Source organism: Diadema antillarum, unplaced genomic scaffold (genome assembly GCF_040938485.1).
Source record: "Diadema antillarum isolate AM-2024a unplaced genomic scaffold, OU_Dant_1.0 seq00000932_RagTag, whole genome shotgun sequence".
NCBI classification, from domain to species: domain Eukaryota; kingdom Metazoa; phylum Echinodermata; class Echinoidea; order Diadematoida; family Diadematidae; genus Diadema; species Diadema antillarum.
The window spans coordinates 1,411,196-1,425,193 of NW_027271783.1; the positions used below are offsets into that span (position 1 = coordinate 1,411,196).

Consider the following 13,998-nt stretch of genomic DNA (forward strand, 5'->3'; position numbering starts at 1 on the left):
TTTGGAGATACATACTTGTAGGTAAACATGATTTTCAACAATCTCTTTCCATCAATTATTTCAGTTTCTGGATTCTCTCTGACCACTGTGTTTGCTGTCCATATCATTCTGGACATTGACCAAGAAAGCTGTCGATTGACCTACGTCCCCACCCCATCCCTCTCTCGTCAGACTGGGGCGCATAGAGAAGGGTGCTATATCTTGCATTAAGTTTCAGTCACAGATCAGACTGGTGTCACAGCACACTATGGTGCCACTGAACACAACCTGTCTACTTTAGAAGGACAATACTTCTGAACCTGAGTGGGAGGTACGTTAAACAATCACAGAATATGGAAGAAAAGCATGAAACAAATTCATCTTCTATCGGCACCACTAGGATGAAGCATAATCATGACCAAAGATGACACTTTAATCAAATTTATCAGACGGCCTCTGGTGAAGAAAGGCGCCATTATCAAACTTGTTCGTCGTGTGTCTGTGGAAGTCAAACAATAACACAGCCTCAATGCTAGATCATGTCTTTCTTTCTTTGATACCGGTACATAGCCATGCATTAGACATTCTGAGGGGAGTTCAGGTAGACCTGTCGACATAAAACCAAAGTTTTACAGACAATGCATCACACATTCTTCAGATTTGTGGCCAATGAGACGATACTGAAGATGGATCCACGACAGTCACAGTCTGATAAGTAGTCTCCATTGACAGCCTTTTAGTTGATTAAAACAAAAATTTCCCCACAATCACCAATTGCTGTGAGTGTAGCCTCCACAATCATTTTTCCAGGCGTCTCAATGCTTTTTGTGCACCTCAGTCTTCACGAACATCATTCACCCACATTTCCTCCATGTGTGTTCGTCTTTCTGGATGAAAGCAAAAACATTTCGTACAATTTCTCTGCCGATTCCAGAGCAGAAGATGACATCAAGATGAAGGACAGGGGAAATAAAATCAGCCAGAGAGACAGGGAGCACATTATACGATATGGATGAGAAGCACAGTATGATCTTTTGAGCACCAGATATTTGTGTTTTAGGGGGCAGCTTTTGTTCGTTCACTCGCTTGGGTCCCACGCTCTTTCCGTCCGACCATGGATCACGATGCTCCGTCGGCGTAGACGGCCGAGAGCTGGCTGGGACACCGGTCCACGGCGTTCATCTGGAGAAGATGGCTGTCCTCCGGGGTGTGGCCGGCGGTCAGGAGGGAGCCGTGGAAATCAGCTGCTGTCGAGGTTATCTCCACATTACTGATACCTGGATGGAGATTAGAAAAAGAGAAACACAGATGATGATGATGATGATGATGATGATGACGATGATGATGATTCGGAGCATCTGTATGGCACCATATACTGTATACACCATATATTCCACGAGTCTAAATTTTCACGAATCAGGAATTCCCGACGATTTCGCGAGTGGTTAAATTCGCGACCGTGGAGCCATGTACTGAACGGAGAAGTGCACACGCGTATGTCACATTCACATCGGGATCAGAGTCAATATTTTCGCATGTCTTTAATTTCACGAATAGTACCTGACTCGCACAATTCGCAAAAATAAAAACCTCGCGAAATATTCGGCGTATACAGTATCTGTTTAATTCTCTGTGTGCCACATCAATTTCTTGTTCATAGGTTTGTGTGACAAATTTGTGCATATTTGACTCATTGGTGCAAAAAGGGTTAAACAAACATTCAAAGGTGTAGACTCCTCCAAGAGGGTTACAGATAAACAGACAGAGAATACACAGGGAGGAAGAAAACTAAAGGGAGATTTATTTTTTTTTAAAGAAGCAGGGAGATTCCTGCATCTCACTGGCCATTAGGCAAAATGGCACAGAGGATAACAAGTTGGGTCACTTTAATGAATGTTACAGAAAAAAAAAAACCTTTTGACAGAAGCATAAAGTTCTTTAGAAACACTAACTGACATTGAGATTCCTTTGCAATAACCAATGCATTTCTATTTGAATACTCCATGATAGTCTTATGCAATTGATATAGCAAGCTGTCTGAATTAAAGTGGTTTGATAAAATGCTACCCGACAGACACACATTCAATATCAGTATCTTCTTGAAATATTTCTCAGTCACTGCAGTATTTGGTGACATTTTTGTCTCAGAGTGTTGACCCACATGAACTAATGCAAAGGTTCGATAAGCTGCTCTCCTTCCAAGAAAACATATATATCTTCATCATGGCGTTATCGTCTCAAAAAAATCCACTTATTTGATGCCATAAGTGCCCGATCAAGAAAGGGCTTCGAAGTTGGCATTTAATCTAGCCCCCTTTTGTAGGTCTTCCTGCAACCAGGGATGCTGAAAATGAAATGTTTGAATCAAGGACTTCTGCAACTTTGATTAATTGCTGATACAGAGAGAGAGAAAAAAAAATAATATCGCAGCCACATCCTGGGGCTTCAGTTTTTGAGCTGTATACACATCAGTCTTTAAATAACACAACGAAGGCCACTGCAGTTCTTATTCAGTTCTTTGATGCAAGAGAATATGGCAGCTTTAATTGCTGAGAAAAAGAAATGATTATAAATGACACCCTCAGACAGGGTGACTTCACCTTTATAGATTTTAATCTGATGATTCACTTCACTTCTGACGCACAGAAGATGTTTAGGTTTATACAAACATATGGTATCACATAGCAGTGTGATCGTTATCACGACAGACATATTTTCTATTCTTTATTTGCATAGCGCCTGACAAAACATTCTACTGTCTTATTGTCTGTAGTGTCTCCTCTATATTCTCAGTCAATATGGGGTAGTGAATTCATATTACATATCACACGGAATGGTACAATGTGCACAGCATAGGCCAAAAAGTTTAAAGGACAAGTTCACCTTCATAGACAAGTGGGTTGAGGGAATGCAGCAATATCAGTAGAGCACATCAATGAGAGTTAGAGGAAAATCGGACAATCCGTTCAAAAGTTATGAATTTTTGAAGTTTCTGCTCAGTCACGGCTGGATGAGAAGACTATATAGCTTGTGATGTCATATGAGTACAACTATATAAAGAAAGTATAAAGAAAATTCAAGATATTCTCACTTTTCTCACATAATAAAAGAACACTCGACTTCTCTCTTTCAGAAGTCAGGGGGAATAATATTACCCCTAACATAATTCAGTAACAAGTCGAAGAAATGTGCACTTTATTCAAAAAGTCAAGTTTTGTGAAATTCTCTTTTTATTTTCCTTATATCGTTGTACGCATGTGACATCATACACTGTAGTAGCCTTCTCCTCCAGCAGTGATTGCACAGATATTTTGAAAATTAATAACTTTTGAATGGATTGTCGGATTTTCCCCAAACTTTCGCTGATGTGTTCTACTAATATTGTAGCCTTCACTCAATCCACATGTATATGAAGGTGAACTTGTCCTTTAAAGGGAAATTCAGGCGACTTCAAAGTAAAAAGTAAGCAGAACTGGAGAGGTTTCAGTAATATCAGATACAAGATGTGGTAGATAGGGATGTTAAATAAAAGTATCAGTCCATGTTATAACAATTGACCTTGATGAATAGAGTGATATATCAAATACAGAGAATGAGAATTGTATAGTTTAAATTGGATGTAAAATGCAGAAGTTATGAAATTAAAATCTTTTATAAAATGGTGATATTGGTTGCCTGTTAATATGCAAATTAGATGAGACAATGATGTTGACACCTGACTGATAAATAGCGAGCTTTAAATTTGTAACGCTAATGCTAAAACGATGTTCATTAGACCAAAATGGTGTTCTGCACACACGCAAGACAGCTGTTTACATTGTCCAACCCAGGAGATTGCGTCGTCTTAGCGTGCACGTGGCAGACCTACAGCTAACTATTAAAATTTCTAACAGCACAGGTACATCATCTGAATACTAAGCCTTGAATCCTACACCTACCTCTCTCATTGATGGAGTGTGCTGACAGGGCCCGCTCCAGATTCTCAAAGGGCGAGAGGGTGGCATCATCCAAGGTGGCCAGGCCGACGCCCCTCATCAACCCCTTGGGGTGGTGGTTGTTATTGTTGTTGTTGGCCGAGGCCACAGCGGTGGTCAGACTGAGGTGCCTCTGATTGAGTGGCTGCAGCGTCTGCAGGGTAACACCAGCCTGGGGACGGTTGTTGGGGCGCTGGCCCAGGACCGGTGGGTAGGGCTGCCGGAAGAGGGGTTGCCGCGGCAACGTGGGTGACATTGGTACCATTCCTGCCAGACTAGAGGAGAGCGGTGGTGGCTTGGGACTCAAAGCAGCTTGGCCTAGAATGCAAAGTCAGAACAGGCATAATATAGAAAATAGTGTCAATACAGTCGATATCATTCAAGAAGGACTAAAAAAAAAAAACAGCATATAAACAGAACATAATGTCCTGATTGAGCTGTAATGACTGTACTTCATACATTCTCTCCTTAACTAAACAAATTCCCCTCTGAACAATCATGGCAATATCACTGTGAAGAGTCAACATTCCCAGCAATATGCACACTGCACCAGTACGAATGCACAGAGTACAAACATATGCAATTTCCCTTGAAATTATAATAAATGGCAAATCATAATAATGACAACATTTTTTCATTAAATCCTCCACACCCATATGGATGTAACTTTGGAGCTGTCATCACTTCAAACAATTGCTTGAGATAGTCTTGCCATCTGCATTACCAAAATTGTAATTATCTCCCAAACAAGGTTTTTATGTCGAATGTATCTACGTAAACTGCATGATATTTGTCTGTTTATGGCCTGGTTAAGAATCGGTCATTTATATCATATTACTGTAGTTGTTAATATTTGAAGAGTTTGCTTGCAAAAACCGATAAGTCCATATTTGCCAAATGGAGATATTTGCGATTAAAGGTCAAGAAAAATAAAGAGAATAATAAGAAAATTTTTGCTTCTTTTGACCATAACTTCAAAAATTTACCTTTATATGTAGTGACCAATATATCATTTACAAGGTATTATTTTGTATTTTATGACAGAGATCGTACTTCAAAATCTTCAAAAATGGACCTATCGGTTTTTGCAAACAAACCCTTCATTTATTATCAAATAAATGCAGGAAAGTATCTGCAAAAACACATATTTTCACTGTAAATTAGACACAGACATCATGGAAAAAGAGTATGGGTCCTCCATATTCTGGCTGATAACATAAATTTCTTGGTCTCTCATCTGAGCCCCTGCATCATTTGAGAAACCCTAGAAATGCACCAAAGCTTGTTTTTCATTTCGCTCACTTAATTTAGATTGCATAATTCATCTGTTGCTAGGGGGCTGACTGATTGATGGATTGAAAACAGCCTTCAGTGAGACTTCATTCCTTGGATATATCTACATTAAATCATGATGATGAGTTAAGAAGTGAGCAAATTATACCACAAGACAGTTACGCCAATTACAATGTGAGTAGGGCATATGAGAGTTACTGCATATGCCATACACAATTGTATATTCACCGAGTCTAATATTCGCGAATCAGGACTTGACAATTTCACGATCATGAAGTTCAGCAATGAACGGAGAAATGCATGTGTGCATGTTGTGTTCACATTGAGATCAGAATTAATAATTTTGTATGTTGTTGAATTCACAAATAGCACCTGACCTGCGAAATTTGCAAAAATAAAAACCTCATGAAATATATGGCATATAAATACTTGCAAAACCTTACAAAAAAAAAAATTGCTGAAGTTGTTTGCCATACATTTCCTGATTGTTCTAAGCATAAAAAGGACCCGAGCTTATTTTCTCAAAACACTTATCTTTTATATTAGTTTACTCAATGATAAAGTTCTATAAAACCTGTAGGAGCTAATCCCTTCCTAAAAATTCAGGAATTATAACATAACACTGTTTTGTTGTTGTTGTTGTTGTTGTTTTGCCTTGTTTTGTTTGTTTGTTGTTGTTTTTATTTTTTGATGCGTGTGTGTGTGTGTATTTTTTTTCGGGAATCTAACTAATTCAGAGTTCTACACTCTGGATGTTCCTAAAGCCTGCCATGTTAGATGACTGTAATACTCATCAATCAGACTGCAAGTATAAAAACAAATGAAGAGTTTGTTTGCAAAAACCAATAAGTCCATATTTGTCAAATGGAGATATTTGCGATTACAGGTCATGAAAAATACGGAGAATAATAAGAAAATTTTTGCTTCTTTTGACCATAACTTCAAAAATGTACCTTTATATGTAGTGACCAATATATCATTTAAAAGGTATTATTTTGTACTTTATGACAGAGACCGTACTTCAAAATCTTCAAAAATGGACTTATCGGTTTTTGCAAACAAACTCTTCAAATTTTAATTTTCACTCTAAGATTCTCCTATCAGAATCTGTTCTCTCTATTTATCACAATGAACAAGTCTGTCTATAAGGCAAATTTCCCTGCAGCAAGAGAATTTACACAGTGCTTCCAGACAAGAAAAACCCATTATCTATCTAATTCTTTGAGGACTGAAAATTTGGATAATGCTGCCCTCATGTGCCCATATTCATTTAGTCTCACTGCCAGTGCCAGAGACTCCAACTGTCCTGTTTTCGACGGGAGATCTCCCGCCGAAAGCCCATTTTTGCAAAATCTCCCGTTCTCCTGTTTGAGATTTAATTTCTCCCGCCCTGGCTCTGTGTCTCCCGGTGGAAAGGATTTCTTACTTATTGCTATCGTATGTTGAAAAAATAAGCCTTAGATAGCACCAGAGAACATCTAGAACCCTAGGAACTTCGCGTTTCGCACACATCAACTTGGAGCCTCCCATTTGCTAGGGGTTTCGGGCGGGAGAATCTCCAGTTCAGGAGGTGCTTGGGGTTGGAGTCTCTGCAGTGCACACTGCTACGCATTTTTGGTGAGAATTTCAGCTCATCATAAGAAGTAAACTTACTAAACATGGCCTGGGCCCTTTTGCATAAAACCCTTACCGCTGGACTTACCGCTCCTTTCTAGCGGTAAGTCTTCAAATTAGCGGTAAATTTTATAATCCTTGATGCTGATTGGCTGTGACGCCTAATTTTGACGGTAGCTATCATTGAAATTCAACGGTAAGTTTTATGCAACGGGCCCCAGGTCACTGAAGTACAATGGTAATACCATGCTACATTCAACTTCGCTGTAATAAATTGAGTAAAAATCAGATAAACAAAATGGTGGCAGCAATCATCCTATTGGACAAATAAGAAAAACGTTCTAAAACTTCTCTGAGTGTCATTTCTGCTATGATTTCAACAATCAGTGATATCAGCCACAACCTGATGCATGCAAACTGCAGGAGATAATATCACTGCTCCGCAAGTCTCCCACTTACCTGTACATCAAATTTTCTCAAAATCTCCTTTTTTAAAGCAAAATGCAAAGAAACAAGTACTGACTTCCACATGAAATCATTGTAGAATTTTTAAAATAGAGAGCAATAGTAACTCCTATGGGAAGCAAGACTGTACGAAATGTACAAGCTAATCCTGTAGATAATCGCTAAAACTGCTCTAATACTACTTCTTTGTATAAGTAGAGGGCCACCGAGTGATGAAAACATAATCCCTTCTAATTTTCACGAGTGGCTACAACCAATATTGCCATACAGTGAAATCATGTGACACTTTAAGATTCTTTAATACTCTATGTCCATTTTGTTGAAACTTGCGCAGGCCTGTTCGTGTAATATTCCCCCATTCATTAAAGGCATTATTTACCATTTGCCGATAAAACAAAAACCCTGCTTTAGTGCTTCAAAATAGTTCTAAAATGTGAGTTAGAGAGAGAAACAAGCAATGTAAATATTTTAATCAGTTCAATCAATATTAAGTATTGCTAAATATACAAAATGTGAACAATAGGTATAATAAAATTGTTTCTAGAATAAATCGTCTACAGTTATGCGGTTTACTGAGAAAAATAGTGATGTATCTCCTTATATTTCAGGCTTTCTATATTGCCAAATTTCAATATGGTAGGATGTTTTGTAATACAACTGACCTACACATATGCATCAAATGTGATGACTCGAACATTTCTTTTTCCGAATTACTGCTCCCAATGGTAAACAATACCTTTAAAGTCAACTAGAAGGGGATGGGGAAGAAACTGTACTTTTGCGAAGGTCAAAGGTAACTGAACTGGTCCAGTCAACATAAAAAAAAAGAAATGAATACACAGCACCGAGAAATCAAGGTAACATTGGCAAGTCCTGTTTTTCTTCTGTCTCCCCCTCCCCCTTCTCTAATCTTGAGAGGACGGAGGGGAGGAAAGGCTCAACATGACTGAGGACATACAAACAAAATCTGGAAAAAAAAAAACCTCACAAAAATTCATAAATGCACTTGAGAATTAACATCCTGCCAAAAATGTGAATTGGTACATGTATGCTATGAAGGCAGACTGGGAAATATGCTGGGAACCCCTGGTGAACCAACCCACCAAAGCATTTGTCACCCAAGGGTACAAAACTGCGCCCCCTGCCGATCTCGTGGCCAGGTTGGACGGAGGGTAAGGACAGGGGGCGGAGGGTAAGGGCAAACGTGTCTGGTAGGAGCAGGATATTTGGGCCAACAGTGATATCTAACATACACCATCTGCAGCTAACTAATGATGTGGATAGCATACATCACACAAACTTGCTGATACATCTATGAAAGTTACATATAGGTCCTGTATAATACAGTATATATTTATATACATTTAACGGTACACACAAAATAATAAACGAACACAATATCTTTGTTACTATGGGTACAATCTACGCCTGTTGTATTTCAATAATTTGAATCTAAGAAAGGATATATATCGAAAAAATTTGTGTGAAGGATAATATCAGGGGGAAATTTTTTAAAAAAATCATCTCTTAGTGCTCGTACATATTAAAAGGGATTTTTTTTTCCCCCTGTAAGCTGCATCCTCAAATAGATGTTATCTATGCTAAACTTTCCAATCTGATATAATGTCAGTCTTACTAAGCTCTGCAGATCAAAAAAAAACAAAAAAAAAACTGATATGCACTAAGACAGGTTCTGAAGGGAACCAGCCTTTTTTGCCCAAACATGGGGAAATTTTACGTATGAAGCATGCCAAATCAAATTCAAAAAAAATATCACATTTTCGTGGTTGAGAAGATGGAAAAACAAACACACTAATAGTGTGAAACACTACCTGTTACTGGCTGTATGATGTAACTGGCTGTATGATGTAAATGTGTTGCAGGAAATTCCATGACAATTTTTAGTCACATAATCCCTGCATCCATACTGGATGGCTTTTCTGTTATGTTGTAACAACAAAAGGTACTAAGGGGAAGAGGAAATTAGAGTGAGTGTGATTACTCAAAGGACAGGAATCCTAATAGAAGATCAACCGCATATCAAAATATTTTTGTCTGCCCTCAATGCGTCCAGGCTTCGTGCAGACCCCAAATGCAAGGTAGAACGATGCTATTATGGAGTGGAGGTATGAAAAGTTGTGGTATTAAGAGGCTGAGTCAATTTCTACCAACTTCTCTGGTTCGGCCCCCTTTTTTTTTTCTTTTCTTTTTTCTTCTCCTTTTCGCCAGAGGGATGGATTTAACGGGCTCGTTTTCATGCTTTGTCTGCATTTTCAATAGTTAGAGAAAGAGAGAGAGAGGTGAAGGCGGATGACTTCGCATTCTAAACTGGGTCACTAATGGTCATATGTGGATAATGCGTGTGTTCAACATCTTTAGAAGTACAGGGCAGTAGTGTAGCTCAATGTCTAGTTTATTACATATTTTTTTTTATTAGTAGTAGTAAGTAGTAGCAGTAGTAGTAAGTAGTAGTTGTAGCAGAAGAAGTAGTAATAGTTGTAGTAGTAGTAGTAGTAGTAGTAGTAGTAGTAGTAGTAGTAGTAGTAGTAGTAGCAGTCATCGTTGTCATAGTAGTAATACAGATAATAGTACACATAGCAAGTATTGAATATGTAGGCCTACTGCTTGTCATCCAATAATAGAAGAGGTATCTGATAACAGTAGGAGTGGTAAGAGATGGGGTGGGGGTGTGGGTGTGATGAAAATCAAATGTGAAGAAATAATCCACATAAGCGTGTAACAGCAAAATTAAACCAATGGCAGAAAAGCAAAACCTTGTCTTTTTTTTTTCAAGTAAACAACATAAAAGTTGTAATCTTGAGCTGAAACTACAAATAAACACACACACAAACATACACAAACGTACAGAATAGAAAAGGTGAGACCTGCTAGTAGGACTACTAAAAAAAGGGACAAAAACGAGTTCTGAATAGGAGACAGAGTCTGAAAAATAACCTCATTTGCACTTTGTCCTCAGTGTGTAACCAAGATGGTTGTTTGTTATTGCTTGACAGGTTGCCATGGCAACTGACATGTCTGACCACACCAGTATTCTGTGGGGCAGATTGTGTACAGTGGCATGGAGGAAAACACTGTCAGGTAAAGAAGACAGGTGAAAGAGATTGAGAGAAAGAGAGAGAGAGAAAGAGAGAGAGAGACAGAGAGAGACAGACAGACAGACAGACAGACAGACAGAGGGGGAGAGAGAGAGATGGATGGAGGGGGGTATAAAAGATTATATCTAAAGAGAGAGAAAGTTTATTTCAATGGCCCTTGGCATATACTATTTTTAGTAATCTTTTCCAAGTCCAGTTCATGAAAATTAAAGAGCTAGCTATCTTTGAGACCATCACCCATTCAAAGATAGCAAAAGCAGTCCTTAGCACTTGTAACCATGCAAATCCCTGCTCTTGCAGTATCTTTTGAGCCAGGCCATGAAGCAAAACCACTTGAGGGCTTTTTACACTTGTGTTTCTTAACCCCGGACTTTCTCTGACCCAGGACTATCGTTAGTCCCGTACCAATTTTTTCAGCTTTTTACACTCGCCAATTAGTCCCGTACTATCTCTTGTCCGGGGCTAAGGAGAAAACTGACCTTTTTACACTCGTATTTCTTAGCCCCGGACTTTCCAAACCACATGAATATTCATAATTACGCTGGGCACTGTACACGTACACGCACGCACCGGCAGCACTTGATTACCTCGTTTCTGATTGGTCAGTGAGGGTCGGACTTCGTCTCCGTCGCTTAGCCCAGGATTATTTTTTCGTTCTGTTTACACTCACTTGCTTGGCACCGCAATTGCGGTGCTAACCCCTGCTATTTTGCAGGGCCAGATAGTACCGTACTATCGGTGGGGCTAGCCCACTTTGGCAAAAACGAGTGTAAACAGAAAGTGGGCTAAGGATAGTCCGGTACCAACGGTGGGGCTAAGGCCCCCCCTTAGCCCCACCGATAGTCCGGGGCTAAGCAAAGATTTACAAGTGTAAAAAGCCCTTTAGTGTAGTGGCTTTGTTGGTGATACTGATCTCGTGGCATCAGACGTGGGCAATTGAATGATCCGCTGATTACATTACAATGTAAACATGCATTATCTCTGCTCAGTCATTTCTTTGTGCACAACTACAAAATGTGTTTGAATGCCACTGAATGCTTCACATTCGTCTGTTCCACCATTAAAGGCATTATTCACCATTTGCTGATGAAACAAAAACCGAGCTGTAGTGCATCTAAATAGTTCTAAAATGTGAGTTCGGGATAGAAACAACCAATGTATGGAAAAATGCTAATCAGTATAATCAATGTTAAGTACTGTTAAATATATAAAATGTGAACAACAGTTATGATAAAATCGTTTCTAGAATAAACCATCTACAGTTATGGCTTATTGAGAAAAAAGTTAAATCTCCTTAAATTGTAGGCTATATTGCAAAATTTTTGTATGGTAGGATGTTTTGTGATACAACTGACCTACTATACATATATGCATCAAATGTTATAACTCAAACATTTTTTTTTTTAAATCACTGCTCCCAAAGGTAAACCGTACCTTCAAGCTGAACACTGTATCTACGAGCTTCTCTCAAAGTGAGTCTGTCGTCAATGTAAGCACACTACTTGTTAGGTTGCCCGCACTTAGTAGGACAAGAGCATTTGTATAGTCTGTGCAAAATTCGCAAGGAACTATAAATTATCCACTGTCATTTTCTGACTGCCCGAACCTGGTGCGAAGTTTGCTTGGCTGGATCCCAAGCATCGTATACATCTCAATCATGTATAATATAATGTCGCGCGTATGGCAGAATGTTGTTTACCCTATGCACACTCCCACACTCTAATGACAATCTGCCATGTGCGGGGAAGCGCTGTACCGACAATCTGCCATGCACACAACAAATAATTGCGCTTGTGTGCTATATGCATTCTATATGGCAAAACAAGTCAAAAATTGGGAAGGTTTTACATTCTCTTGTTAGGAAATAACTTTATATCAATATCTTCAAGGAGTCACTGGGGAGCTTTAGATTTGTGGCGCGGATATTTAGATGACAACTGCGTTGGCCATTCTCTTCTCTCCCTGCGTCGTGTTGCAAAGTAGCTTTAGATTATGTGAAGACACGACCTGTAAAAAGTAAAATGGCACCCCATATGATGAGTGCATCAAGTACTTGTAGCTCGCTGTGTCATGAATGAAGTGGATGTAAAAATGCCCCAGAACACGTAGTGAAAACTCAGACCACGCGAGATTGATTTTGATAAGCGATTTTTGCACATGCGCAGAACAGGTTTTTGCTCAGAAGGTCCACATGGTGAAAATCTAAACTCCCTACTCTCAGAATCAGAGAAACGTGGCAGTTATGTTTCTGACCATTCAGATACAATGGGACACCAGATTTCTTTTTTTTTTTAGTCGTCAAGATAGTTTAATCAAGTCCTTATCTTCATACTTTGCTTCCTGTTTTGCCAATAGTGAGCTTTTGATTTCAGAATAGTAGGCAAAAAGGATGGTAGGTAGCACGTAAAATCAATCTGCGCATGCACAAAACCGAACATCTCTCTGTTAATTCTCAGGACAGCTCTCCATGGAAGTAGCATTCTGTCTGCAAACAGAATGAAGCAGCTAGCTAATGTTTTTAGGTACTGCCGCACATGCATGAGACAGCTTACACAGAACACTGCATGCAATTTAGTGTCCCCAGCGCAGTCCTCAGATATCAAAACAGTCAACATCATCGGACCAAGTGAGAAGGGGACAATGGGTTAACTCTCCATTCTGCATGGCGCACGGTCCAAAACCAAATGCTCCTTAATGAAAACTATAAAGAAAACCCACAAGTTAAACAGGTATTGGCTGGATATTCCCAGAGAAATCTCAAACGTGTGGTGGTTTTGCAGAAGTATCCCTCTGAGAGTAGTATGTTTGAGCCGACTGTCAGGCAACATTGACATCCAGCGAAGAGAAATGTCTGTGGAAGGACCAACAAGGGGACATAATCCACACCATTAATATCACGACAGAGAGAAGCTTAACATACCTCATGCGGGGCCTCACAGGGGTGGACTAAAGCAGGTATTAAGAAAATCAAATATTGTAAATTTGTTTGGCTTTCTATTTGGTTTGTTTTGTGGTTGGCCTAGGTTGTTACTTCTTGCTGGAACTATTGGGAATGAAATAGAGGAAAGAAGAGAATATAAAAGTTGGAAACTGAGATGATTTCTAAACTGGTTAACTTTACAATTCATCAAGCGTTGCCAATTTGACAAACTCTTGTTACCTATCAACTTCTTATCTCGGTGAATTCCATGAAGATTAGCTTTTCTCAGTCTGTTATTCCTTGCTCGCGATTAATGAGGCACTTTTGTGTCAGGTTTCACAGCGCATGCTAAAATTGATTGCACGGGAAATAGGTGAAAGCATGCATAATACGGCCTAAGCCCGTAGCTGCTTTGGCGCTGAAGGTAGCGGTTAAAAAATGACGACAAACTGTTTTGAAAAATTCTGCTCTTGATTGATGAGATCTCTTCCATGATACTGCACTAGCTGGTAAGATCAATTTCACTAGAGTTAGTTGACTGGTTATTTGACAAATTACTTGAAATGATCCTAGTGGGTTCCTTCCACAACGTGCCATACATAGCTCTTATTTACAACACTTCAATAGGCGTACTTCA

The 13,998-nt window shown here is 39.2% G+C and overlaps 1 protein-coding gene across 1 annotated transcript in view; it reads right to left on the reverse strand.

Annotated features, from left to right (window-relative positions):
- Positions 1-415: 415 nt before the first annotated feature.
- LOC139741535 (zinc finger protein GLIS3-like) overlaps positions 416-13,998 on the reverse strand; it is a 146,106-nt gene continuing 132,523 nt past the window's right edge. The window contains exons 8-9 of the mRNA XM_071652113.1: positions 3,918-4,248; positions 416-1,256 (exon numbers count right to left, since the gene is read on the reverse strand). Of these exons, the coding sequence (XP_071508214.1) occupies positions 1,099-1,256; positions 3,918-4,248 (489 nt within the window). The 3' untranslated portion in view covers positions 416-1,098. The remainder of the gene's footprint in view (positions 1,257-3,917; positions 4,249-13,998) is intronic.